This window comes from Malaya genurostris, chromosome 1, assembly GCF_030247185.1.
Source record: "Malaya genurostris strain Urasoe2022 chromosome 1, Malgen_1.1, whole genome shotgun sequence".
In the NCBI taxonomy this organism is placed as follows: Eukaryota; Metazoa; Arthropoda; class Insecta; order Diptera; family Culicidae; genus Malaya; species Malaya genurostris.
This window is the reverse complement of record NC_080570.1, coordinates 27,402,631-27,430,468: the sequence shown is the minus strand read 5'-3', so window position 1 is coordinate 27,430,468 and position 27,838 is coordinate 27,402,631. Positions and strand designations below refer to the sequence as shown.

Genomic DNA, 27,838 nt, shown 5'->3' with positions numbered 1-27,838 from the left:
CCATTCCAACATCCAGAATCTTAGACTTGATAGTTCGTATGGGGCAGCTCATATAAATACTCAAAAAACATCAATACAGCTTGTTTATTATTTCTTGTTTAGTAATGTCTCTCGGTAAATCCGTGATTCATTTCAATGAAGATATCATTCTTTATATACGACATGAAATATGCATTTGAAGGATGATTTATTTCAGAATAAGAAAAGAGACACGGTTAAATTGAGCTAACCTAAATTGGACCAAAATTAAATAATTTTCACATTTTGATTTTTGTTTCTCACGGTGGAGTCATAGACTTGGAGCATGTCAACTTTCCAATCCAGCTTTCCCCCTTAGATACTGCGATCATATTTAAAACGAGCTCAAAAAGACACTACGTCTAAACAGAGAGTTAAACACAAATCGTAAATCCTCAGTGTCATATAGAGCATTTGTCGATCAGAAACACTAGAAATAAAGGTTTTGCTGTGTATTTGCAGTGTAGTCAGCTGAGAACATCCAAATACCCAAAGGAAAGGAACAACACATTTCCGTGTCTATAATCTATAATAGAGTCTTATGTCTTTCAATATGATATATCAATCGAGTGCAAAAAAAAACTCTTAGAAGTAATTATACACTGATGATAGTAGATTGATTGAACAACGATCCAATTGCAATTTACTATTGTTCGTCCGTTTACTAGTCGGTCTCACCCCATAAGCATAATTATTGCGCGCTTCAAGCGTCACACAGACGAAATGCCAATAGTCTAACCGCCTTTCCATTTCTATAAATCTAAATAACCCGCTTAAAATCATTGTTATATGTCCGTCTTTGACGTAGTTCGACACTACTGCTACAGGAGAACGTTTCCGTATAGCAGCTAATCGATCCGCGCACTGTTTAATGAGACAGTCGGCCGGACGACGCTCGAATGGTGCATTCTTTCGCTGTTCTATTCACGCTTCATTGACTGGTGTAGCAAAATTACCGCAAATCCAATTCACGTTTTTGCGCCAGTTACTTTAACTTTCGGTGATTGTGGCAGCAGATTTTAGATCCATTGTTTGAAGTTCAGTACTCAAATGCAGAACTAGTAAAAGAAGAAGTTTTAGTAAGCGTAAACATTTATTTCATGAGCAATAAACAATACCGTTCTGGGCATATCGATAAACGATAAATTCAAATACTAGAGGATGAGTCAATCCACACCACTATATTTTTTTGCTTCATATTTTTGCGTCAATATTTTAACGATAATCAATCGTATTACGATTAATTTTCAGTGAACTCAAAATAATCCGGAATTTTTCTCTATGTGGATATTGACAGATGGCTGACCGTTATCACGTAAACGTATGAATTGATTAGTTTCAAGAATAGAACAAAATATTCAGCACAGCTGATTTGATTGATATCACACTATAATTCTATTGCCTTCGAAGCTATACTAATCATCATATTCTGAAAATTGCACAGTAATTAGAACATTTTTAGAAACAATTACCTTTAACGGAAGCGAATGGACGCGACAGCATTATAGCGTATCTAATAATTTCCAATTTACATTCACACTTCTGGTAACGACGACGAAAATGATTAAAATTGCAATACCGTTCCATATCACAATTTATAACCCAAAGGCAGCGGAACCGGATTCACCTGTTTGCCGTGAATTTTATTACCCCATGTAAACAGGAATTAGCATTCTGTTCTTCTTGCCGCCTTCTTACGATAACGATACGACTGCTAATTGGTACTCTTCTCTTCAATTACACAAAATTTGCAAGGTAGTTTAGTTTTGTTCACGTGACAAATGTAACGATTTAGTTATCGGGTTTTTCTTTTCCGATTCATTACTCATAATTTCAATTTTCCGTATAGATAGAGACCCGTTCATAACATATATTTAGGGCATATTCAGGAGTGTTCTAGTTCTAGATGCATAATTTATGTCAGTTTTAAAATTTAAATCTAGAAATTATAACAAAATAAACTGGCAGCCCCAGCAGTGTTTTATCTGTGTTTCAAATATAGAAAAAATAGAACGGCAATGTATACCAGTTTTAAATTTGACAGTAGAACTGGTCGAATAAATAAAACTAAAACGGATTGCTGGGGATACGTTTGTTTCAGTTTCATTTACATTATAGACCACCCATATGAATCTTGCAGCTGCTGAATTTGCTCTTAGAGCAGCAATCTTTTGAATATATTTTCGTTTCAATGAAAAAAAGGGATTTTAATTTTCTTATAAAAACATATGCGTTTTCAATGGTTCTATAATATGGAAATGCAATATTTTCAAGGAATTTTAGCCATTAAAAAAATGAAACATTGAAAAATGCGGGTGGGTAATGTCACAAACATAGCAGAAGGACGTGCATACGAATAAAGCTGACACACTTTTAAATATAGATAAACGTTCGTATTAGGTAGTAGATTGTGTGAATTTTGCAACGTTAATTTCTTCGCTTTCAGAATTGTAACGATGTATGTATATGCTAGTAGAGGTAAACTTCGCCTAATCCTTTGGAAATATTTTAATGATTCTAAATAGAACCGATTTGTGGAATTTATACAATATTCACAACTGTTGAGTCATTTTCTTCCATCATTTCACTCGATTTTTTAATTCTGTAGCTAGACTTAAGAACTAAATTCGAATTTTGTGACAGATTCGCAATCCAGATAATGAAATCAGGTCATTAGTTTAATTCTAGAATTTTAGAACTGAACTCGGTTTCAGGATACAGGTTGCGAATTTGGTTCTAAAACTGTATTACATCTAGAACTGTATTACTTGAATTCCAAACCGTAGCAAAAGAACTGAATTCAGTTCCAAAATCTAACTCTAGAATCCATGTTTCGAATTTGATTCTAAACCTTATGAAATTGATTTCTGGCTAAAGCTAAGTCAATTCAAAATTTCAGGTTCTGAGTTCAGATCTTATATTCAGTTCCAGAATTCAGATCGAAAATTCATATCCCGAATTTTGTTCATGAATTCTGAGGTTGAAATTTTTGGTCTTGAACCCATTTCTTGTGATTTCAGAAAAATATCTTCGTATAGTTTAGAAATTCTCTTTCCCTTAGCTCTAAAGTTCAATCATCAAAATTATTCTGGTTTGCAAAAAAATAAATTCGAATTAAACTTGGTGAGATCTCTCAAGTAATGATGTTCTAAAATATTACGGCTGATCATTTACTGTGTACTTTAGAACTTTCATTTTTTCATCGATTTTAAATTTACCCTGCTCTTTTCGGTAGCTTCAATTATTGTTTCTTCATCGATTATTTTGACAACTTGAAACATTCGAACTCGTGTGAATTCACCGACTAATGTTAACCGAAGAGCTTTTTCGTAAAATTGAATTGCCACCATAACCCGCTTGCATGTGCCTGGCAGATTTCCCCTCAGACGCCTGACAGTGTCTGCCAGAAGGTTTTGCTTTTGGTTTGTTTTTATTTTTGGATGAACATGCAGGATTAACGAATATCAAATGAAGTCGAACAGAAAAAAAGACGGAAGACCGATTTCTCATGACGTGACGTGGCGATGAATGATATGAATGATGCAGTTTCGCCTCCAAAATGTTGACAGCAGCAGGAATCTTGCTAGGCTTCTGGCGGCTGACATAATTTCTCACAAGCAAGAAATAGATTTTACTAGATGACATCCCTCTTAGAAAAAAATCGTCCAATGAAGTCCTTCGTTGGTCCAATACGTTGAACCGTTGGTGTCCAATGAATGTCCAATAAATCGTACAACGTGAAGCCGATTCGGAACCTTCGTTTGCCGACTTTTCAACAAACCATTAAAACGAGTGCCATCTTTTACGTTTACCAAACCCGGCTGACTAAGGTCCATTGTTGAGCCATTTTTAATATGAGGAGATGGAGCCCCGTTGGACTAGTTTTACAAAAAGAAATTTCAGCTAATTTTATTACTAAAACAAATTAACTATTTATTACATGTGAACAAAAGTTGAGTTGATTTTATTAGCAATATCCAAGTTGATTTGTATTACATTTAAATAATTAAACAATTTGACTCATTTTATTGTTAATATTATTTGTGTAAAGATACAGAAAAGTTTAAAATCCGAAATAGTCCGGTCCCTCTTGAAATTTTTTAATCTGTCAACTTTTCTAAACTTACTTCTAAACTCCTGCCTAATCGATCGTAAGCTAATCTTGCTTACACTTGTTAATCTCAAACAATTTCTTTTAAACTTTTCCTACCCCTACCCCTATTCCGTCTTGTGTGCGTTCAGACGAAGTTTTGAGTGATTTGCCTCTTGTGGCCATGAATCATTGGATACTGTTGAAAAAATAAAATATCACGGTTTGATTGTGGTATGTTAAAAATTAGAACTGTAGAAAGCTAATGAATATATGAATCGAAGAATATGGGAACCACTCTTGTTTTGAAAGTAATCGTTTTATTCTTTAAAACAAACAAAAATATATGGCAAAAACTAATCCGAATAAAAAATATTGTAGAAAAACAGTACGATTTGCTGTTACAAAACCTGTCACAATTTTGCTTTGACCATTGAAAAATATTTTTATGTATTGTACACTATTCAATTAACTGTGAACATGCTTTTTACAATAGAAAGTATAGGTTGTTAAGTATCGTAACAATTGAAATCATAAAGTTGTCTCATACATGTTCTCATGGAAAACAATCAAATGTATAGTTTGCATATTGTTTTAAACACCACGTGTACAATAAATTCAATTGTGAAACAATAAATGCAATTGTAGAAACAATAAATTGAATTGTTGAAAATGAAAAATTTATTGTCAAGATACAATAAAATGTATTATAACCCATATATCAAATTGTGAATCAATTGTTTATACTGTAAAATCAATGGTTTATTTTTCTACGGGAAAGTTTATGTAATTAATCACTGTAAGTTTATATCTTATGATTTGTTTTATCGAACCATACAAGTATTGTCTTTATATTAAGATAATTTTAAATTGATTCTTAAGGTGAATTTATTATGAATTTGTTTATCAAGAATTTGATCAAATAGGGTAACAGAGGTATTTTGGCCCGCTTTAGGATCGATTTTATTTTGGCCCACCTTGTAAAAATATCCAAATGTTTTAATATCTTTGAAAAATCCTTCCGCGATAGGTAATTTAATGTGATTAGCTTCAAACTGATGCAACATGGGTTACCAAAGATCGATTGAATCCATATAGTTTGTTAGGTGGGCCAGAATATATGAAGTGGCCAAAATACCTCTGTTACCCTATTTGGTTTTGTAGTTCCGAGCAACAATTTTTCTATGTGTGTGTCGTTGGTTGGTCGCATATTGAGGTGGCAGTTCAATTTTACGGAAAAGCTTTTTGGTTGCTGCCCACATTATCAGATCCGAATGGATTCCGAATGGATTCCGAATCAATTCCGAATCGGCGAGAAATTTTCATTTGGAATTTCATGTGGAAATCATAATGAATTCCGAATCAATTCCAACTCCAGTGCAACAACCGATTCCGAATGAATTTCGCCTACAACCGGTTGATTCGGAAATCTGTCGGAATTGAGTAAGAAGATGCGGACTGAATTGTCAATTTGTCTTCTTCTTCTTCTTTCCCGATTTTGCACGTTTTCGTGCTGACTTTCAGTTTATTTTTAAATGAAAACATTACATAACTGATTATACACATTGAAATCTTCATGTTTTTCGGATATACAGAACTAGTAAATAACCAGTTCTTCTTAGAATTCCAACATAAACTGTTGAAATTCGCTGGAAATTAACAAAACAGCCTACCTTAGTCAGCATCATCCATTCCTCTAGCTGGAGTATAATGAAATGGCTTAAGTCGCCTAAATTTTACTAACACATTCATAAAATGAGCGAATATTCAATGACATTTATAATGTCACAGTCAATCAGGTTGATCGAGCAACCAACTCAGGCGAAAATTCTAGCACTGAACCGATCGAGCACTGAAAAATCAAGCAGTCGAGTAAGAATTCATTACGCATTCCGTCATTTCGATAATGTGGGTGAGAGCGCTTTAGTTGGCGAGAGCATTCGTCGGCAAATTCACCGTAGTTGGAAAAAGTTCCACATCAAAACTCTTCTACTGTCAGAAGGTATTTGACGGTGTGTGCGATGTGTAGATCAATTCGATTGTGGAATTGAAAAAATAAAGTTTCCCGAGTTTCACTAGTCGAAAAACAATGGAGAATACTGGAAACGAACAGAATGAAGCATTTTGGGAAATGGGACATAATCAACAGCCACAGTATGCGACAGCGGACAGTTCAATTGCTGGCACATCCAACTATTTCCATCCGACCACCGAAGCAGGTTCAAATTATAGCCACCATCCTACGGGGGATAATTTTACTGTGCTTGCCGATGGATTTGGTAACTTCATTAAGGTTTACCATCAACCCAGTGAAGATGTCAACTTGAACAATCCTACCGGAAAATACGAATACGAATTGTTCTCCAATAACAATTTCATGCGCTCTGCACCTGGTCTAGGGTACTTGTTTCATCAGCAACAACCACCACAACATCAATCACAAGTGGCAGCATCTACAGCGAGTGCTGTTAGTGGGTCACCCGAAAACGCAGTCAGCAACACTAGCATGCTTATCAATCAACTGGTCGGAAATTGGGCTCCAACTATTTCGGGAACATATTCACCTTTTGGGGGAAACGGACCATCGCTCCTAACCGATGGCTTACCCAGATCATCTCCGGAAGCATATGTTCAAACTCCACCATACACTGCCCAACAACAGCCAATTCCAGTACCGCAAGCCGAACAATCTTCCGTGAATCAACCACATTCTATGGACCAGCAAGTGTCTCCGAAAGTAACGCATGCTTCTATGAATCTTCCACAACAGCAGCCAGTTACGGCTACTGTAGCTGCCACTAATGCCGCCATTAATTATAACCAGCTGAATGATGATAATAGTGCTAAATTGAATCAGAATGTCAACAAAAAGCAACGAATCGTTGCTGAAGTTAAACCGATGCGAATGTCTTATTCCGATGTGTTGAGCAAGAACGTGGCCCCGTCAACCTCGCCGACGATAGCTATGTCACCGAACAGTACCACCAATAGTGGTATCAATGCAAAACAAGCCGCTACATTTCCGGGAAATAACGGTCATACCCCATCCGGTGGCAAAGCGAACAAATCGGAAAAGGGTTCAGGCAAAAAACCGCAGTCTTCCGCCAATTCACCAGAAGATAAATTCAACCGGAAGATGGATCGAAACAATGGCCCCGGAATAAAGAAATCAGGAACACAATCTGTTGGATCCGTGGGAGTTCAACAATCTTTGGACAATTCCGGTGGCTCGAAACCAACGGTGACAACCAATGGTTCCGATAAGGCAGGTAAAAAAGTGGATAAGTCCAACGGTAAGAATCTAAAAGGAGGAAACAACTCTGCCGGGAAGAAGAATCGCTTGCGCAATTTCAACGATTCCTATACGATTCAGGATGTGCAGGTAACTTCCTGTAAGGAGACATCAAATTACGAAGAACAAGTTGAACTAGATGAGGATAACGAAGGCCAAGGCGACGAAGAAGATTCCGATGAATCTGACGGAGCCCAACAGGAACAGCAAGCTCAGCATACTTACATGTACAATGTCAAAAAGAATAACAATTCTGCGGATACTCATATCGAAAAGATCTCCGGTTCGCGCAGTGCACATAAGCGAACTGGACGAACTTCTGGTACTACTCGTACGAAACAGGACAAAGTATATCAGCAACCACTGAACAGTAAGCGGGGACAGCGACCTCGTAAAAATCAAAAGTACGTGATTATTCAGAAGATTGTCAATGCCTGGATTCAGTACACCGTAATAGCTTTGCTCTGGCTGTGGTCTTTGGTAAGCGACGTGGTTTACCTAAGTCTGAGACTTTGTTGGGATTATTTGGTTGCCGGTTATCAACATTGCCAATACTATGCCATTAGCGTGAAACAAGAGTTGCAGCAAAATCGACCAGGGGCGTGGTTGAAAGGTGTGTGGAAATCATTCGACAGTCGGTTCGCTAAGGATTCGAGTTGGGCATTTTGGCGTGGTAAGGCACGATCACCTCCAACCGATCCGACGACCGGAGGTGGACAAAATTACTACAAAAATGGACGGTTACCATCGACGGCGGATGAGGCCATGTCTTCCTTATTGAACTGTAAAGGTAAAGATGCATACAGCATACTCGGTGTGAGCCCCGAGTGTTCCCAGGAGCAGATACGGAAGCATTACAAAAAGATTGCCGTGCTTGTTCATCCGGACAAGAACAAACAGCCGGGTGCCGAAGAGGCTTTCAAGGTGTTGCAAAGATCGTTTGAACTGATTGGCGAACCGGAGAATCGTAACGCCTACGATCAAAGCCTGGCGGAAGCGTTGAACGCGGAAAAAGCCTGGTCGGAAATTAATGATCTATTGACTCAACTGCACACAAAAATCTCAGAAGCTGCTAACACGATCAGGTGCGTGTTTTGCTACGATAGATCATTGGTTTTTTTTATCGGCGTGATATTTTTTCAATTACAGATGTAGCAGCTGTTGCCTCAGACACCCTCGAAAACCCACCGGACGAGCTCACTATGCTGCCAGAGAATGTAACTCCTGTAAAATTCGTCATTCCGCCAGAGAGGTAAGATTTGTTATCTCACCCATATCACTCCGGATGTCGGAGTTAGTTGAAGTTATCTTCTGTTCTCTTAGGGTGATATCTGGGCCGAAACAAGCCTGTTCGGAATGCGCTGGAAATACTTGGCCATGATGGAGGGTAACGTGTACGACATTACGGAGTGGGCCAACTGTCAGAAGGGTGCATTGTCTCACCTGCAACCCAACTCACACATCGTTCAGTATCGAATAGTGCTTGGTGGAAACTCACAGCAGCAACAGGGCCCTTCCCCCGGCGGACAAGGGCAAACGAGCGACAGAGATACCACTGGTGGAAGAGCTCGAAAGGAACCTCCTTCAAGGTGCGTTGAGTTTATTTTGGCTAGAGAGTTAATTGTTTAGGTAAAACATACCGATTATGATTATAATTGCAGTGAACCGAACTTGGATGATTTTCTGAACAACATTTACGGTGGACAGAACCAACAGGGGCAACCGCAGACGCAGAACAACTTCCGACGAAGGCACCGTAGGAATTGAAGCATGGCCTACGACTTTCTTTTCCACTTAGCAGTAGTAGTTTGTAGTAGACTGTAGAGATTATTATCCTATATTTAGCTTATAGTTTTTCGTCGCAAATCACTAGCTGAGCTGAGATAATTTGCGTTAGCATTTATCTTCGAGTAAATCGATCAAGGTCCGTCATTTGTTAAGAGTAGACACTTCGGTCTACTCAGCTGTATTGAAGAAGCAAACAGAGTACATTTACGGTCCTATATAACTGTAGTTCTAGACTTTTAAACGTTGATTAGCAAATGTCAAAAACTAAATCCTGCAGCCAGCTGTGTGCACTATTGAACACAATATAATAAATGCCGAATATAGCGATAGTTGGTTTTTTGTTACTTCATTCCTTAAATGCCCTTAAAATGTTCCAAGACATCATACCGAAAGTGCCTCAAGCTTCATATTCACTTCACCGAATTGCTGAACTTCTTTCATGTTGAACAATTTTGAGTGCATTTTCCTTGAGCCAAATTCCTGCTGACTGACACTCGTATTTCAATGGAAGAAAATATGAAATGGTTCTGTCGAAGTTCTTGTTCTTGGTACCGTTTTGATTTTTTTTATTCATAAAGATTTTTCATCTGCGCTTAAGCTTTACGTGGCCGTTTAACAATGAAAAAAATGTTGTTTTTCTTATGGCTGGATCTAGTTGTCATCTTCTTCATTGGAGAAGATGCGTTTTCATTGCTATCTAGCGAAAGAAGATGGAGCAGTGGTTCGCTATTCACGCTTCCGTCCATTGGTTCGGTGTCACGTGTTGTTGGTGGAATCATCGTTATTGATTTTATTTGCCAGTCGATGGGTGCGTTGCAAGCTGATGTTGTCAGCTGAGGATGTTCTATTGTTGGCTATCACAGATACAGCTTTTGTTCATTTGCTACACTTATTTCGAGATCGTTCTATTGTTCACTACACAATACTGTACTTGGTTTCTGCCGAACCGAACCTAAGCGGTTTTGTTTTATCGACTGAATTGGATGAGTCAATGCATAGGACGCTGGTCTTACAAGCCAGTTGTCGTATGTTAGAGCCCCGACCTGGAAGGATTCTTAGTGTCAGTAGGATCCATAGTACTAGCCATGCAATGATTCTGTACACTAAGAATCGGCTGCGAAGTCTGTTGAAACAGAAAGGCCAATAGTAAGCAAATGAAAAATTAAGAAATGAAATGAATCGAAATGAAGAACGCAGTAATTTAGAAAGCAGTTATTTTGTGTATCTGAAAGCCAGTAACATACTAAAGCTAAACGAATTAGCTTTGCTAAGAAGCATACTGATAAGTTTCTAGAGTTTATAAAAACCCTTCTTAATTCACCTAGTGGTGTGATAATGCCTTCATCTTCTTTCATAACAGTCTCATGATAATATATTTCATACTTTTATTAAATAATTTCGGATACTAATTTTGGCACTAACTGATCCAGATTGATTCGAGTAGTTCACAAAAGCATGCTTCAGTGTTTATGTAACACAGTCAGCATCATTTATCCAAACTACTTACATTTGCGTTGCCTTTTTGTATGAGAAGAGTGATGCTAGTCTATAAAAACCCTTCTTAGTTCACTTAGTGGAATTTTAATATATATATATATATATATATATATATATATATATATATATATATATATATATATATATATATATATATATATATATGTATATATATTTATATATATATATATATATATATATATATATATATATATATATATATATATATATATATATATATATATATATATATATATATATATATATATATATATATATATATATATATATATATATATATATATATATATATATATATATATATATATATATATATATATATATATATATATATATATATATATATATATATATATATATATATTGAAATATCACCATAGGGGGACAGAAAATAGAAAAAAGAATTATGGTAGATTCCCACATCAACATCCTAAGGGAGAATCTTATGTGCTTTTTGACTTGAGAAAACTGAAACTGACTCAGGGTAGTTTCAGCAAACAAACACTTTTCACGAAACTGTGTTGGTTTTTTTGGGATTTGAGCAAACCTGATATGAAAACCAGGTTTGAAACTGACACGATTTTTAGTTCAACATCATTGAAACTAAACTAGTTTCAAACAAACGGTTTGACAGCAGTTAAGGTGGAAACTGGGTTAGGTTTGGCATCAAACAAAAACGACATTAAAGTTTCACAGATCGAGACCCAAGGCATAGTGGCAAGAAGACCAAATTGCCAAATTAGCTCAAATTGTAACAAACAGATTCTATATTTTAGTCTTCGGAATTCTCGTTCTCTATTTGAAATCGGTTTTGCTCAGTCCTTTTCATTTGAATACGTTCATAATATTTTGCAAATGTGTTTGGCATCCCTGGCGATATGTTTTGCGGTTTTGCCCTGTCATACGAAGGAGGAAATAAAAGAATGTGATAAATACAACGATTAAAACAATTCTGGCTAAAAATCAAAACAATTTACATTTTATTCGTGTCCTGCACAGTTCGTGAATCAAATAATTGATAGTTAATCAGTGTTAAAATGGCTGAGGAGGCTATATTCGAATACTTACATTCGGAAATTGTGAATTATACATTAACGAAGGAAAATGATAAGGTATTTTGAAAATAAATGTCAGTTGCTTTTTTTCTAAACTGAATATTTTCGCATTCATAGGAAAACGATCTTTCAGCTTTGGAATATATCGGCTATTCGACTGGGTATCGAATAATCGAACGGTTGACCCGGGAATGGCCACGATTCAAAGACGAACTAGATACGATGAAATTCATTTGCACCGACTTTTGGAGCTCAATTTATCGGAAGCAAATTGATAACCTGCGAACCAATCATCAAGGAGTGTATGTTCTACAGGACAATGCCTTTCGATTTCTGACCCGGCTGTCCGCTAACTCACAATATCTTGAACATGCTCCGAAGGTAAGTTTGATTGGATTTTACCCTAACTTGTATGAGTAACGGTACAAACGTTTTCTAGTTCGTCGCATTCACCTGCGGATTGGTGCGAGGCGGCTTAGCAAATCTAGGGATCAACAGCACTGTTACGGCCGAAGTGCAGAACATGCCATCATGTAAGTTCCATATTCAAGTTAATCGAGCTTGAATTATGAAAAATAAATACAATATTGGTCTCCGTGTATTTTGACGTTTCATTGTTGAGAAAGAACTGTCACAACAAAACAACTAACGCAGAGCGTGCACTCAAAAATTAGTCGAATTTAATTTTTATGCAAAATGTGTTCTCAGTGGAAGAAATATGTCCTGTGGTTTGCTCAGGAGCATGTAGATTTCCGGCAAGCTGTAAGTGTTGTTGAATAACATGGATTAATTATTTGTAAATCATAATTATATGCAGGAAATATCATCTTTGTTGCGGTTATGGAACATGAAAATGCGAACTGGCGCCGAACACAAAAGTGATCATCCGTTTTGGATTGTTGAACTACCTGATGATGAAACCGCCAGAAAGTTGGCTTCACGTTCAATGTCCCTACGGTGCATATTCGAACTCTGGTCACATTCCACACTTCTCAGTGCATTTCACGATCAGCTAAACATGTACATTGAAAACAACAGAACGACGTTGAAACCTCTGTTTCAGAAAGATCGTAGTTTTAAGGTAACCGTTGAGACTTACAATAAGCATTTTACGCAAGCGGAAAAAGTGGCTAAAATGGAAACGATGCATTACCTACCGATGCAAGGACCGGTTAATCTTAGAACACCAGATGTACACTTTTGGTACATTGAATTCTGGGGGCTTGACCCGATGAGTGTACCCGACCAACCGATCGATATTTTGTTCGGCAAATGGGTGGCAGATGGAAGTCGGGACACTATAAATGAAATCTCGTTGAAGAAACGTAAGTTTATCGGGAACACATCAATGGATCCGCAGTTGTCCTTACTGATGGCTAATCAAGGATTGGTGAAACCCGGTGATTTGATACTGGATCCGTTTGTCGGTTCCGGTTCGTTACTGGTGGCAGCGGCAAAATTCGGAGCTTATGTTTTAGGTTCCGATATCGACTATATGACTGTTCACGGGAAGTCGAAGCCAACAAGGGCAAATCAAAAAGTACGGGCAAGTGACGAAAGTATCTATGCCAATCTGAAGCAGTATGGTTGCGAGAGTTTGTATGTTGACGTGTTGGTGTCGGATTTCTCCAGGAGTGTTTGGAACGACCGGCTAAAGTTTGATAGCATCATTACGGATCGTGAGTACTAGCAGGCCTAGCAGCGATTGGTGTAATTTTTTGTTTTTAATTTTCAGCTCCTTACGGCATTCGAGAAGCTACTGAACGCATCGAATTCAAAACACAGAGACGAGCCACCTGCTTGAACGAAGGGGTTGTTCACTATCCGTCCACGTCCCCGTATCAGTTCGACGAGTTATACAGGGATCTGCTTAATTTCTCTGCACGATATCTTAAAATGGGAGGACGATTGGTATGCTGGTTTCCGATATTGAGGTAAGCAACGAGTCGATTTGATCATGATTTGTAAAGACATGGCTCTAATTTTCGATTCCAGAAAAGATTTCACCCCGGAGATGCTACCGCGACACAAATGTTTGGAACTGATAGCTAATTCGGAGCAACCATTGTCCGTCTACAGTGCCCGTCGGTTATTGACGTATGAGAAAATTTCCGACCGCCGGGAAGACATGCTTTCGTACGAGCTATCGCAGGTAATGGTGGAAAACTTCCGGCAACGGTACATGGGCATGGTTTTACAAAATAGTGGCTCCCGAAAAGAACGTCGATTGGCACTGCGGAAAGCGGGTTGCGAGGAAGCTATCAAACGTGGGAAGACGCTTGACGTCGACGGAAAGTGGAAGTTTATCAATCAGGGAAGTGGTGAAGATACGGATAAATAAATTACGCATGTTTTTTTGCGTGAAGTAAAATTGGTTTCGATCGTTTTTATTTGTGATGCGTATGTGATGGAATCATTTCCGATTGGAACAACTTAATGTTTACATTCGAGCAACGGTGATTTTTTGTCGGGGAACTCTGAAAGGAAAGCGAATCTTGATTTTGGCACATATTATGAAGCATTTCTGAGCAGAACCTTATATGAATCACTCGTCTACGATCACTAGGATGAATGAGATCTAGCTTTTGGCTCCATTCGTACTCTTTCCAATCTTCCTTTCGTTTTTTGCGATCAAAATAAGATATTATACAGCTTACTGGAATCCAAAACAAAGCTGTCAGCATTACGACTGCCACTAGAAACGATTTTAAATTGAGCACCATTGCTTGAACAAAGTTTAGATTTTAGACTCAATTAGTACTTACTGACTATGTTATCCCGTAGAAACCGCAGCACTTTGTTGATATTGATTTCCTCTATTATATCCCAGAAACGTTCTACCACGTCCTGAATTGTTTTCTCGCACATCCCCTTGTTGCAAAACCCTTGGATGCATGGCGTTCCATCGGGTAGCACATCGGGAGGTTCTACCGGGAAGCACGTTTCGTTGATACTCTGCCGGCAGCAACGCTTACAAGCGTCCGCCATGGTGTCACACATACAGCTCTGCAGCCCTTGTGTTTCACAATACGGTACGCATTTCCCGTTGCGACATTGTCCCCGCTCTTGGCACATAGTTCCGTCACCCATCGGTGGGCTCTTGGGACAATCCGCATGATTTCCGGTGCAGCGTGCCTCTTGCTCACACGTGGCATACTGAGCTTCTCGGCACTTTACTCCGGCCATCATATACTGACAGTTCTGACAGCACGGTGAATTTTTATCGCTGCAGACCGCCCCTTGATTACGTCGAAGTTTGCAGTTTTTATCGCAGCACGCGTCGTTATCTTCCGTCCCCAGCAAACCCGCATCGCACTGTTCGTCACCTTCAACGCGCAGATTTCCGCAGAAAGATTCTTCCGGTTCGGAAAAGCATCGTCCCGATTTTGCCTGCAGAACCTTGCGAATCGATCGCAGCGAACACGGGGAAAACTTTTTATTGTTCACATCATATCCACTAACGGAGTACGTGTACATCAGGAAGCTACCGCCTTGGGAGGCACTCGGCGAACACTCGGGAATGTCCGGATCATGTTCGGATCCCCAGTTATGGCCGAACTCGTGAGCCGTCACCAGATCCGCTTCACGAGTGATTACTCGTTGGCCGTAGTGGTTCCGAGAACTGCTCAATCCTGAGTTCAAATATAGAGTGTAACCGTTTTTGAAGTACTCTGTTGGGGAAAAAAACAACGAAAGAAACAAAACAAAAATGAAGTGTTATTCGGCAAGTGATTTTCCGTTTCCTCAATCAGCAGAAATTAAACAAGCACCTGGTGTACAGATACCACCGACGGAGTTACGTCGAGGTGACCCGACATAGGCTAACCCAAGAATACCACCCTCGAATTTAAGATCGGTGAAAAGATGCGCGAGACAAAAGTCTTTGTGACTGTACTCTCGGGAGAATACCTTTCCAGGCAGCATGTTTGAGCGGGAGAAATTATCGTTAGAAGGCTCACTTGTGTCGAAGGACAGTTATGTTTTAAATTTTTCTTCGTGAATCGAGCATCAAATAGAATAGATCAACAAGCAATATCTTACCTCCAGTAAATTGCGAACATCCCACTTTTCACGAACCATATTGTAATGCGCTTCGCCTCCCCTCACTCGGGTGGGTTCCGAATGTACCACGATTTTCTTTATAACAAATCCCATTCCTTTGAAGCCCTCCTGGTCGGAACGATCTTGCCAGATAGTGTCATTGTATATCTTATGAACTCGATCGATAAGACTGATCTGAAGTGAGTTAGAAGCATAACAAATACGCATTCCAAAGATGTTCAGAATCATCTTACCAAATAATTTATAGTGGTTTTTGTGTTACTGCCACCCATTTCCTGAAAGAACCTATAGTCGGCTACCAACAGCAGTGGGCATCGTGTTTTCGTGGGCGTATACTCGTACTGATCGGCCTGACGCTTCCGTCGAAGCTTTTTTCCATTCGTCGGTTCGGTTGCTGTCCACATTGATGGCACCAGTGTTTCAAACTCCGACTCGGATCGATACCCATCCGTACCGCCGCCATCTTCATCGTCCTGCTCCAGTTCTAGACCTTCCTTCACGTACCCGCACGTTTTCGGCACCCCGCCCATTTCGCCATCAACGGCATCTATATCGTCCCAACTGAACTTGATGTCGGACGATTTGTAGGCAATCATATGCCTGTTACTCAAATCGTTCAAATGTCTCCACGACGGTTCAATGTGGTACGTTTCATCGGGCAGTACAACTGAAGCCGTCAGTAGCCCGTCCTCCAGGTGAGCATTTACCTGTGAGTTCGTCTCTCCAAATACTCGACCCTTGAAAAAATTGTCACGATCCAGGTGTATCACCGACTCTGCACCGCTGCCATCTACCGAATATGCGTGAAAATTGCTGTGCAGCACATCCTTGTGCGGGTGAAGAATCAATCGAAAATTACGCCCTAGAGCTCGGAACTCCACTTCCTTGATGGTATTGAACGGATGACTGCTGTGTTTAGCTCCCCGTTTCGTGATCCGGTGTGTCAGATCGTCGACATGTAGTGTTTCGTAGTGCCGCAGATTTTTGTGCAACTGAGCTAAAATATTCGGAAAGATCGATACCGTGGTTAGATTTGCCTACACATAGGGGTAAACTTTTTCACTAACCATTTGTTGCCTGTATCCAGCATAAAACCGACAAAATTATACTAATTATGACCACAGGATCGGTTGGAAAGCGACTCCAACTAATTTTACTCATTTTTAGTTAATTTTCCTTATCAAAAATCTATATTTTTCGGAGAAAACCCATATTTTTTCACTCGGCCACCATTTTTATTTTTCTCGAATTTTTCTGACTATGAATATTTGTAGAACTGTCAAAATGAGAGCAAAAACATGCGTACCGCTGGTGCCTCTGTAACTATAATATTGAAACAGCTGTTTCAAATGCCAAAACCAGCTGATTTTTACATGCCGGTTTTTTGTACAACATTCACAACATTAGCCGCTGGAAACAATTATTTTGTGCACGACCGATTTGTTATGATTATAATCGTCCGATTTGTAAATTGATAATCCAGTGCTATTGTAATTGATTAATGGTACGGTAATATGATGAGAAATCTGCATCTAGTTCGGTCTTTCTGTAGCCAAATTAAACCTTATTCATTCGTGACAACTCCAATATTCTACGTTAATGCTGGTAAGTGTGAATAATAATTACTGTTTGTGACTCCGTACGAAAATATTAAAATCTGGAACTGTTTGTAGACGATCAAAACGAAGTTATGTTATCATGCTGCCTAGATAGCTGTGTGGTGTCCAAGTAACCAATAAGCATCGAAACGTTGTCTATGCTTTATGGACAAATACACAATTGTCATACCATACTCTTCAGTCCTACATGCTACTGTAAGGCAAAATATTTCTGCACATTTCTTTTTGAAATGTTTTTATAAAACATTGCACAAATGTCAAAAGAGAATGACCGGAAATTGATTTTCTAATGCCAAATACAAATTTCATCTATAGTATTCCTTATTATAAGTTGTATTTGCTAATGCTATTTATCATATGAAGTTTGCTGTCAAAAATAACTTTGATCCGATTTCTTTTTTATTATTAAGAAATGTTATGCAATCACTGTCAATCAGGGATGCCAGGTCATTTTTTCAAAAATCTGTGATCAAGCCAAAAACCTGTCTGTGAAAATCTGTGCCCGTTTTCCGTACCATAATAGGTGATCAAAATCAATTTGATGAGCAAAAAAAAACGGTCTCAACTACCAACACGCTCTCTACATTTTTCCTCAACCGCTCTGTATTTTTTGGTGCAAAACTGCGCTCGATTTCAAAAATCTGAAAATCTGTGATTTATTCCAGAATCTGTGAAAATCTGTGTCATTTTTAAAATTTGTGCAAAAAATTTGAAAATCTGTGAAACACAGATTAATCTGTGAACCTGGCATCCCTGCTGTCAATCACTAAACTCGACTTTAGATCAAAGTTACCATTTTAAATTCTGTATGTGAACTTGAAAAGTCTGTCTATCATCTGTGAGGCATATTTTCGTTTTAACTCTATCAGAGATGTCCATCTCCTCTGTGTGACGAAGAGCAAGCAAAATTTCTCCCCTCGCACTGACAACTTTAACGAGAGCTCTTCTCTTTCACATATATACACCACTGTTGTATAAAGTGTGCACGCATCATGAGTGCGTTTGTTTATTTCCTTTTACCTCTTCCACTGAATCGCACCAAAGAGCTAGAGCATTAGCTAATAAATTCTCTGAGGAGGATGCAGTTACTTTCACAGAGGTGTACACGCCGGTGAGCACTCTGGTGTATGGTTTGCGTAGAAGAAGCGTGGGGCACGCAAAATCAGTAAAATAAAACAATTTATCGTTAAATTTTCAGTTTTCATTGCAAAATTTTCATAGCAAGGCCAGATCTACTCTCTATTAAATGAAGTTCACAGAAGTGTTCGCTCACCATCACGCGCCAGTGATCACTTGGGTGTATTTAGACGAGAGCGCGTGAGAGCGATTCATGCGAAGAGAATGTGTTTCACTCGCGCCAGCTGCTTTAACCACAAGCACACTCAAATGCTGTCTATTCGACACTGAGAAGAAGTGCGCTTTCCTCTTTGTGCGATGCTTCGTTTTTTGCATCCTCGGTGTGGACAAGAATCTGACGCCAGCGTGTATCACTCTGGTGAAATGCCATCTCTGAACACTCTGAAAATCTGTGAGAATCGTTTCAAAAATCTATCAGTTTTGCAGAATATTGTTAAGAATCTGTAGAAACCTGTGAATTTTGGAAAAACTTGTAATCTGACATGCAGAAACTGTGGTTTTATAGAAAAATCTGTGAATATGGTAACACTGCTTTAGATCCGAGTCCCGGAGGGCCAAGTGTCATATACACAAGCTCCCAAACACCCGCTTGTGAGGAATTCTAGCAACCGTCAGAAGACTGGCTGCATTCCGACTGCTGTCAAAATTGTCCAGGCGAAATTGCGTCATTGCAGTTGTGTTTCCAACGTACAGCAAATTGGAAATTTACACAGGAATTTGAAAAATATTGTTCGAGCCTATATATCTGTTATCTGTGGTTTGGTGTGGATTTTGAACCGGTGGCATCTTCGAGCCGTACTTCTTCAAAGACGACGATGGGCGGAACGTTAATGTGAATGGCGAGCGCTACCGTGTGATAATTGACGATATTTTTTGCCCCAAATGGAAGAATTAGCCAAGCCTAACATGTGGTCTCAAAAAGGACGGGGCCACATCCCACACGGTACGCGAAACAATGACCTAATTGAGAGCCGCTTTTGGTGAACAGTTTATCTCACGTTTTAGGCCCATAAATTGGCCGCCTAGTTCGTGTGATTTAACGCTTTTGGACAATTTTTGTTGCGGGTCATGTTAAGGCTCATGTGTATAAGGATAAATCAGCAACGATGGAGAAAGCATGCCAAAATTGGAACTTGTGCATGGGCCATCTAAAGCGGAGCCGCGGCCAACATTTGTATGAAATCATCTTCAAACATTAAGTTATGTTGATCGTTCTATTGACTCCAATAAAGATTTCATCAATGTTCTCAATTTTTTACAAAAGATACCTTTATCTCAAACAATTTATACGAGAAAAATACATTTATTTTCAGCACCCCACATTGGTCATCTGTACTCTGCCGTCATTGCGGACGCGATTCATCGATTCAATGGACTAGTGAATCGACCACAATCCTCACATTCCACGTCAATATTCTGCACCGGAACAGATGAACACGGCACAAAGATCCAGCAGGCTGCTCAAAACCATTCGGTTCCAGTTGCTACGTATTGTCAGCAGATCTCCGATCGATATCGTGGTCTGTTCAACAATTTCGACATATCACACACACGTTTTATTCGCACAACAGATCAGGATCACATGTTAGCGGTTCAGCACTTCTGGAAAGCTTTGGAAGCGACGGGAAATATTTACTCAGCACAGTATTCCGGCTGGTACTGCATACCGGATGAAACTTTTCTAACCGAAAGTCAGCTAAAGGAGAACGACCAAGGAATAAAAATGTCGGCAGAGTCCGGGCACCCTGTAGAGTGGACCGAAGAAAAGAATTTTATGTTCCGTCTGAATTGCTACCAAGACGACGTTGTGCATTGGATTAAAGGTTGCAAAGACCGAGTGGTTCCGGAAAAATTTCAAAAAATTTTACTGGATTTTCTCCAGGACCCGTTACCGGATATTTCAATATCACGACCAAAGACCAGAGTCTCTTGGGGTGTTGAAGTTCCTTCGGATTCTTCTCAGTCCGTTTATGTGTGGTTGGATGCCTTGGTGAACTACCTCACCGTGGCGGGTTATCCGAAAGAGGAGTTTCGTCAAAAGTGGCCACCGACAGTACAGGTACTAGGAAAAGATATTCTTAAATTTCACGGAGTTTATTGGCCTGCCTTCCTGATTGCTGCGGGACTAGAGCCTCCCAAGCAGCTCCTAGTACATTCACATTGGACTGTTGATAACCAAAAGATGTCCAAGAGTAAGTTCAATGTGATTGATCCGAATGAAAGAGCCGTTCTGTATACTCCCGAGGGCATTCGATATTTTTTGCTAAGAGAAGGTGTAGCACATAGCGATGGAAGTAAGATCTGTATGAAATAATTATAATGTGATTCAAATCCAGCTTTGTACTAGATTATAGTGATACGAAAATTTGCCGAATCTTGAATGCCGAATTAGCCGACACCTTTGGCAATCTTCTGTCTCGTTGTTGTGGAAAGGTTTTAAACCCAGAAGCTGTTATTCCTGTTGTCGATCGAGCTTCGTTGGAGTCTTTACTTGCAATTGAAGCTACCCAGAGAATGCTGGACCTGTTGCACGAATTACCGGGTTCGTTTAACCTTGTACCATTATCAATAAGTTCTCAATTCTAAATCAAATATTTCTGCAGAAAAAACTCGTCTCAACTACCAACAGTACAACTTCTATCTGGTGGTAGATTGCGTGATACAGATGCTGCACGCAACGAATAACTTTTTCGAAACAACTACACCATGGAAATGTAAGGGCCCAGACGGGAAACCCAAATTACAAACCATACTAGCCGTGACGATGGAAGTTCTACGGCAAACTGCAATCATTCTGCAACCGATAGTACCACGATTGAGCGGCCAAGTTCTGGATAAGCTCAATGTAAGCGGCGATCACAGGTCGTGGTGTGATTTGAAAGTACAGTTCAGCCAGAGGGAACGTCCTTTAGCAGATTCCGAATCGGTTCTGTTCCGGAGAATAGTGCTTCCCAAGACAGAAACACCGGTTCCGGTGTCCAAAGCAAAAAAGGTGAAAACCAAAAGTTAGTTTTAAGGTTCAAGGTAGGTTGACTGTGTGTTCGTAAAAATAAATACTCGATTGTGAGCCTGTTTATTGTGTTTCATTTCACTTCTGTTTCCTGAAAATGGGGTAGTTAATTCATTTCTTACTTCCCAATTCCTTCTACAGTGGTGTAGGAATACAATTGTGGAAATTCATTTAATTTCACTACTGCATTGAATTTTTATGTTAAATTCACCTTATGGTAAAAACGGTCAAAGTGGAAATATCACTAAGTGGAAATCACAACTGAGAATACTTTGAGAAAGGGCACTGTGATAACTGTACGTTTCTTAATCGTTCCATCTTGCCAGAACGTTTGACATTTAGTTCAGTTTTATGAAGGTATTCTACACGAATGTGTCATGCTTGACTATAATGAACATTAGAAAAGGTCCCAAGTGCAAATGACAGTTTCTCTTGGTTTACTTTCTCCTTCAATTGTTACGGAAAATTGCAGTAATTTCCAACTAGTTCTACAGTTCATATCGAAAGTTGATGGTTTCTGCTATTATCCTATGTGAAGTGTTAGATGGAAGGATTACTGATTGGACCGTAATACTCGAAAGAGACAGTAAACAAAGAGAAACTGTCATTGGCACTTAGGACCTTTTCTCGTGTTTGTCTTCTATTGACTCTCTCCGGTAGCTTCCTCGCACGTCAATTTCTAAGCGGATTTTCTGTAGAATCACACTACGAAGATTGCACCGTAGCTCTTGGGTTCTTCTTGATTTCAACTATTTCCGTGTAGTTTTCGTTTGCACGGTCAAGTTTCATTGTCAATTCGCGCATTTCCGCTGATGCTTCCTGGATTGATAGCTGTATCGCTAAGGAGTGTATCGAAAAGTAGTTAGCAACATTGATTATTGAATAAAAAAGCGAAAAAAATAACATATTTTGACATCAGTTTTCGACATATTGTAGAAAAATTACATTTTTATGCATTTCACTGATTATATTGAAGAAAATCCTAGTTTCTGTGAAACGCTCGCACTTTGGACTTGACATTCTTCATTAAATTCTGCATAGTTACTTTTGTGACTTTCCTGGTGGCAGCTGTCCAGTTTTTTTGAACTCCTGCTTGTTTTGTACCTTCCTTCCGAAAGTGCCGCATGACAATTGCCCAATACCTTTCGATTGGCCGAAGATCCGGGCAGTTCGGTGGGTTGATGTCCTTTTCCACGAATTGTACATTATTTTTTGACAACCACTGTAGAACGGAATTGGCGTAGTGGGCTGAAGCCAAATCCGTCCAGAAAAGAGGAGGAGCCTTATGCTTTCTGTACAGTGGCAGCATTCACTTCTTCAAACATTCTTCCTCGTACACCTTGGCGTTAATTGTGCCCTTCGTAAAAAAAATCGACGACCGCAAACCACAGGTACAAATTGCTTGCCAGACCAACACCTTTTGCCCAAACTTTTCCATCGCCACTGTGGTGTCAGCGTCGTTCAGGTCCTGGTACACCGATTTCGTATAATATTGCGGTCCGGATAGCGCTCGAGAGTCTTCCTTGGCGTAGGTTTCGTCGTCGATCAGGATGCATCCGTCTTTATTCTGTAGAATCCGGTTATACAGTTTTCGCGCTCTTGTTTTGGCCTGAACTTGCTGTACCAAGGACTTTTTCGGCACCTTCTGTTTCTTGTACGTTTTCAAGGAGTTCCAACTTTGATCCGTTGAATCATCCCGATGCTGGTGTTACACTGCTTGACCAAATCCCGCGTCGACGCCTATGGGTTTTTCCTGATGTGCTCAACCCCTTTATGTCCCGGCCGGGCTGGCTGGGACCCGTTTTCCTACCGGATCGGGACAAATCCTTTATGGAAAGGATCTTACCGAACTTCTTGATAATATTTTTGGCACTGGTGTGGTGCACTTTCACCCGTTTTGCAATTTCGTTGTACGTGACACCACTTTCTGAGCACAAAGTGTGCAGAATTTTCATTCGCGTTTCCGGATCAATTCGACTCATCATTGAAACGATAAACCGTACCGAAACCAATCGATTGCGCAGCTGTTATTGACATGTAAACAAACATGTCTCCGCACAATACGCTGCAAAAAATTAAGCCATTTCAGAGTAATAACTGTTTGAATGTTGCTATCTACTTATCGATACACTCCTTATATTGCCAGTTGAACTAATCTTGAAAAATAGAAAAAAAAACAAAATATTTCGAAAAAAATCGCCTCGCGAACTCATCCGATTATAAATTTCATATGAATTGTAATAGAAAGTAGATTTATTAATTATCCTATTGTTTCTCTTGTTCGGACAACGTTGGCCGTAAGGCTTTTTAAATCCACAAAAAAGAAGCAGATGCATTTCTCCTTTGAAACACAAGCCGGTTATCTGGTCCTGTTCTGAGCTTCTCGTTAACTTTTAATCATCAGTCAAATTTAAAATTGAGAGCGCTAAAGATGGAAACGCTCCTGAATGGTATAAAGTTGTCTTTATTGCTGTTGTAAAGAGTTATTTTTTGCAGGTATCGTTTTGGCAACACTGTTTTCGACAGATCATAATGGATACGTCAACAAGCAAAATTGCTGTATCTGGAGTGAAAACAAATCAGAACCATTGCAAGAGCTGCCAATGCATCCCAAAAAAGGCACTGTTTGGTGTGGATTTTGCGCCGATGGTATTATTCGTAAAATACCGGCCGATATGTTGGAGAGAGTGTGCCAAAATGGACCTTGCGCGTGGGCATTTGCATGAAATCATCTTCAAACATACAATTATGTTGATCGTTCTATCAGTTCCAACAAAGATTTCATCAATTTTCACAATTTTTTTGTTTTTGTTTTGAAAATCCAATCCCGTAACGTAAGCCGTTCTAGTTTTATTTATTCGAACAGTTCTTCTGTCAAATATAAAACTGGCATACGCTGCCGTTCTATTTTTTATATCTGAAACGCGAGTAAAACACTGCTGGGGCTGCTTTTTTTCTTGTTAGAAAATGTAAATTTAAATTTTAAAACTAATATAATTTATGCATCTAGAACTAGAACACTACTACTGCATATGCCCTAAAGCTTGCAAACAAAGAATTATTCTATAGAAGTCATACAGGCAAAGAATTTCTTAAAATAATACTTTGAATATTTAGGGGATTTTTGAATCAATGTTGAAATCAAGACTATTGTTTTTGAATATTTTTTTCGAAATAAATAAAATCATACTTGGTTTACATTTAGGTTCTTCTTTCTCGAAAAGATAAATGTATTCTGTCAGTATTTTAGTGAGCAGTAAATTGTGTAAAGCTCCTGATTTAATAAGACATCAGATCAAATATATCGTGAGTAAACTCTTTACTAATTGTTACAAAGAAAAGAATTACAGCGTCCTTTACTACATCACAATAGTTTTATGATCTTTTAGCTATTACATCACTATGATTTCATAATAATTCCGACATATTAAGGAAAGTTGAAAAAAGTAACCATCTTCAATTGCAGAAGACTTCAAACGGATTCCTGCCGGGCGAAAAATGCATCGCAGTTGGTAACCTTAATGTTGCAACACTGCGAGGTTTCCGCTAGTAGTTCAGTCACAGATAACAGATCCTGTTTAAATTTCAAATTTGCTATACGTTGGAAACACTACTGCCACCTACTCGACTATTCGCCGCGATCTTTCAAAACGTTCCACTACGTTCCGGAACGATAACAAAATCCTTCTGCATGTTACATAAATATTCGAACTATAAAATTTTAAACACTTATCACACGATTTCCCCAAATTTTAGAGACAAATTTATTTCCATGTCGCATAAATCGCACGAGAATTCGATCGGAATAAAACAATAATAAAAATGCCATTTTAACCAACAGCAAAACAAAACTCTAGCGTGAAGTGAATATTGCGTCCAAAATTGCGGCTCTTTCACATGAGCGGCACCCAAATCGTGGTGACACCTCGGGTCGATCGTGGTGACATCTGCAAGTATTCGCCACGCTGATTGAGCAAATTTTACACACAGTTCATATGTGAGCCTATATATCTGTGGTTCAGTGAAAAGAAAGTCTATAGTCCAATAGACTACTGACGAAAATTTACTGGCTAAGTTGTTGTGTCAAGTTAGTTGTTGTATGTTAAAGCCTCGACCTGGAAAGATAATCAGAGATGCCAGGTCTGCAGATTTGTCTGTAAATCTGCAGATTTGGGGTATAGTGCAGCAGACATTTTTTTGTTCTGCAGACTTTTGCAGATTTTTGAAATTCTCGCAGACTTTTGCAGACTTTTGAAATTCTCGCAGACTTTCATCTATATTCACAGACTTTTGAAATTTCCGCGACCTTTTTTTTTTTTTGCTCGCCAAGTCAGTTTTGCGTGTCATACTTTATAGAGAGAAATTGCTGCCAGCAAGACATACTTGCTGATTGCAGATTTTTTTTTCAGATTTACAGACCCTGTCTGCAGATATTTGAAATTTTTACCTGGCATCTCTGAAGATAATTAGTGTCAGTAGGATCGTAGTACTAGTCATACAATAATTCTGTAAGATAAGAATCTACAAACAATGATCAGGTATTGAACAATAACAACTCGATCGATTTCTACTGTACTTTCTGTTCAGCAACGCCATCGCACGGCGTCACATTGAACATGTTATGACAATTATATGGGTGCGCATTGCTGCTATTTTGGTGCGCACGAATTTGATATTGTGGCCAATGATTTGTTCGAGAAATGTGAGAGCTGGATATCTTGTTAATATGATGTCTTTTATAAAAGATAACTCATAAAGTTTCGTAATTATGATGTTTATTGTTAAGTACATTGATACTTTTAGGTCTAACTTCATTGTCTGTTATTGTAAGCCGTGTAGATTGGTTCTTATTACGTTGCCACTGTGGTCGCGTTACCCGCTAGTCATATTTTTCACCAGTTCAACAAAAATATCGAGTTTCAGCAGGACTTTTAGAAATGATATCGAATTCAGTATATATTCAGCTTTTCACAATAACCATCCCTAGACGACTAGACAATAATTTCTACAGGCGGGCGAGACTCGTACAAGTGGCTAATATAGTTTGTCCAGATCTTACATTGATATTTCGTATGGTTTACACTACAGTAGATATAGATAGTAGATCTTCTGGCGATTTGTGCCTTTTGAAGGATTTGTAATCCTTCTTTCCACATACTCGGACAATAAGTTCATATAAGTAATATCTAAACAAAGAAAAGAAGATCAAAAGCCGCCTTGCGAAGAATGATACTAGATTAAATGCTATTGGTGTAAAAACTAATTTCTAAATGAAATCAGATTCGGAGTTTCCACAGCCCCGGAAAATTCAGCAACTTTCCACTTAGTTGTACACATTTTTCTCGTCCACAATACTAGTCTGCATGTCGGACATCTCGCGGTCATTCTTTCGATCGTGGTGACAGTCAACAATGGCCGCATTGAACAGTATCTGGCAGCCTCGTTCGATCCAAGCCATCGGTCGATTCCGGGATCGCTTGTTACTGTTCCATACTACGCAGATGTAGTACACCGGTACGCCGGAAAGTGTGATACCAAGACCGATCAGCAGATTCAGAGGTTCGGTGAACGATGGTAGCAATACCAGTATCAGACAGCACGTAAGGAAAATAATCGGTAGTGCCAAATTCACTCGGATAGGACGAGGCATGTTGGGTCTGTAGGAAAAATATAGGTATGTAATGTAACAGGGGAAGGCACGTATCAATACGTCGGATACTCACTTGGTCACACGTAACCACAATAGTCCGGCTACGCAAGCAGCAACCGAGAGCCACAAAATTTGGCTAAAGTAGTTGATCAAAGCAACCACGTCGGCACAGAATAGCGTCAGGATCGAAGTAGCGCACTGAAATACAAAAACAAAACAAAAACATTGAACTTTGATTTTTCGGGTTCAATATCCGACTTACGGTAAAAATCAATGCTGGTATCGGTGTTTGGCGTCGCACGTGAACCAACGAGAACCATGCCGGTAGATGTCCTTCTTGTGCACCAGTCGAAAACAGTCGAGCCGAGGTGAACAGAATGCCATTGACACCGCCGAAGCAACTAAGAGCCACGAAGATCGGTACGAGCCAGGCCACGGAACCGAACATACGGTAACCGAAGTTCACGGCCACTGCGATTGAAGCAAGCATGTCGTGCCGCGGAACTACGGCGAAGTAGGCCATGTTGACGAACACATAGATCCCGGTGACCATTGGCATTGCAATCCAGATGGCACGAGGAAGGTTCCTGAAAAAAAAA

At 39.3% G+C, this 27,838-nt stretch overlaps 6 protein-coding genes across 7 annotated transcripts in view; 4 read left to right on the top strand and 2 right to left on the bottom strand.

Annotated features, from left to right (window-relative positions):
- The first annotated feature begins 6,092 nt into the window (after window positions 1-6,092).
- Window positions 6,093-9,509, top strand: LOC131435613 (uncharacterized). The gene is made up of 4 exons (XM_058603684.1): window positions 6,093-8,485; window positions 8,550-8,652; window positions 8,724-8,989; window positions 9,062-9,509. Exons 1-4 carry the CDS (start codon window positions 6,198-6,200, stop codon window positions 9,165-9,167), a joined length of 2,763 nt encoding a protein of 920 aa, XP_058459667.1. The 5' UTR covers window positions 6,093-6,197; the 3' UTR covers window positions 9,168-9,509.
- Window positions 9,510-11,589: 2,080 nt separating this feature from the next.
- Window positions 11,590-12,374, top strand: LOC131435604 (trafficking protein particle complex subunit 6b-like). The gene is made up of 3 exons (XM_058603671.1): window positions 11,590-11,818; window positions 11,879-12,142; window positions 12,201-12,374. The coding sequence occupies exons 1-3, from the start codon at window positions 11,744-11,746 to the stop codon at window positions 12,324-12,326; spliced, it is 465 nt and encodes a 154-aa protein (XP_058459654.1). The 5' UTR covers window positions 11,590-11,743; the 3' UTR covers window positions 12,327-12,374.
- An 11-nt stretch (window positions 12,375-12,385) lies between these two features.
- LOC131435599 (tRNA (guanine(10)-N2)-methyltransferase homolog) lies at window positions 12,386-14,126 on the top strand. The gene is made up of 4 exons (XM_058603658.1): window positions 12,386-12,523; window positions 12,579-13,440; window positions 13,497-13,695; window positions 13,757-14,126. The coding sequence occupies exons 1-4, from the start codon at window positions 12,458-12,460 to the stop codon at window positions 14,100-14,102; spliced, it is 1,473 nt and encodes a 490-aa protein (XP_058459641.1). The 5' UTR covers window positions 12,386-12,457; the 3' UTR covers window positions 14,103-14,126.
- On the bottom strand, window positions 14,113-17,091 carry LOC131435585 (ADAM 17-like protease). The gene is made up of 7 exons (XM_058603632.1): window positions 16,891-17,091; window positions 16,057-16,820; window positions 15,803-15,997; window positions 15,532-15,670; window positions 14,527-15,432; window positions 14,297-14,456; window positions 14,113-14,238 (listed from the first exon to the last, which is right to left on the bottom strand). Exons 1-7 carry the CDS (start codon window positions 16,982-16,984, stop codon window positions 14,202-14,204), a joined length of 2,295 nt encoding a protein of 764 aa, XP_058459615.1. The 5' UTR covers window positions 16,985-17,091; the 3' UTR covers window positions 14,113-14,201.
- Window positions 17,092-17,190: 99 nt separating this feature from the next.
- LOC131435592 (methionine--tRNA ligase, mitochondrial-like) lies at window positions 17,191-21,651 on the top strand. The gene is made up of 4 exons (XM_058603644.1): window positions 17,191-17,428; window positions 19,893-20,873; window positions 20,927-21,121; window positions 21,183-21,651. Exons 1-4 carry the CDS (start codon window positions 17,338-17,340, stop codon window positions 21,587-21,589), a joined length of 1,674 nt encoding a protein of 557 aa, XP_058459627.1. The 5' UTR covers window positions 17,191-17,337; the 3' UTR covers window positions 21,590-21,651.
- A 4,696-nt stretch (window positions 21,652-26,347) lies between these two features.
- LOC131435575 (Y+L amino acid transporter 2) overlaps window positions 26,348-27,838 on the bottom strand; it is a 38,926-nt gene continuing 37,435 nt past the window's right edge. For both annotated transcript variants that reach the window (XM_058603619.1, XM_058603609.1), the window contains exons 5-7: window positions 27,502-27,826; window positions 27,313-27,437; window positions 26,348-27,246 (exon numbers count right to left, since the gene is read on the bottom strand). In XM_058603619.1, the coding sequence (XP_058459602.1) occupies window positions 26,913-27,246; window positions 27,313-27,437; window positions 27,502-27,826 (784 nt within the window). In that variant the 3' untranslated portion in view covers window positions 26,348-26,912. The remainder of the gene's footprint in view (window positions 27,247-27,312; window positions 27,438-27,501; window positions 27,827-27,838) is intronic.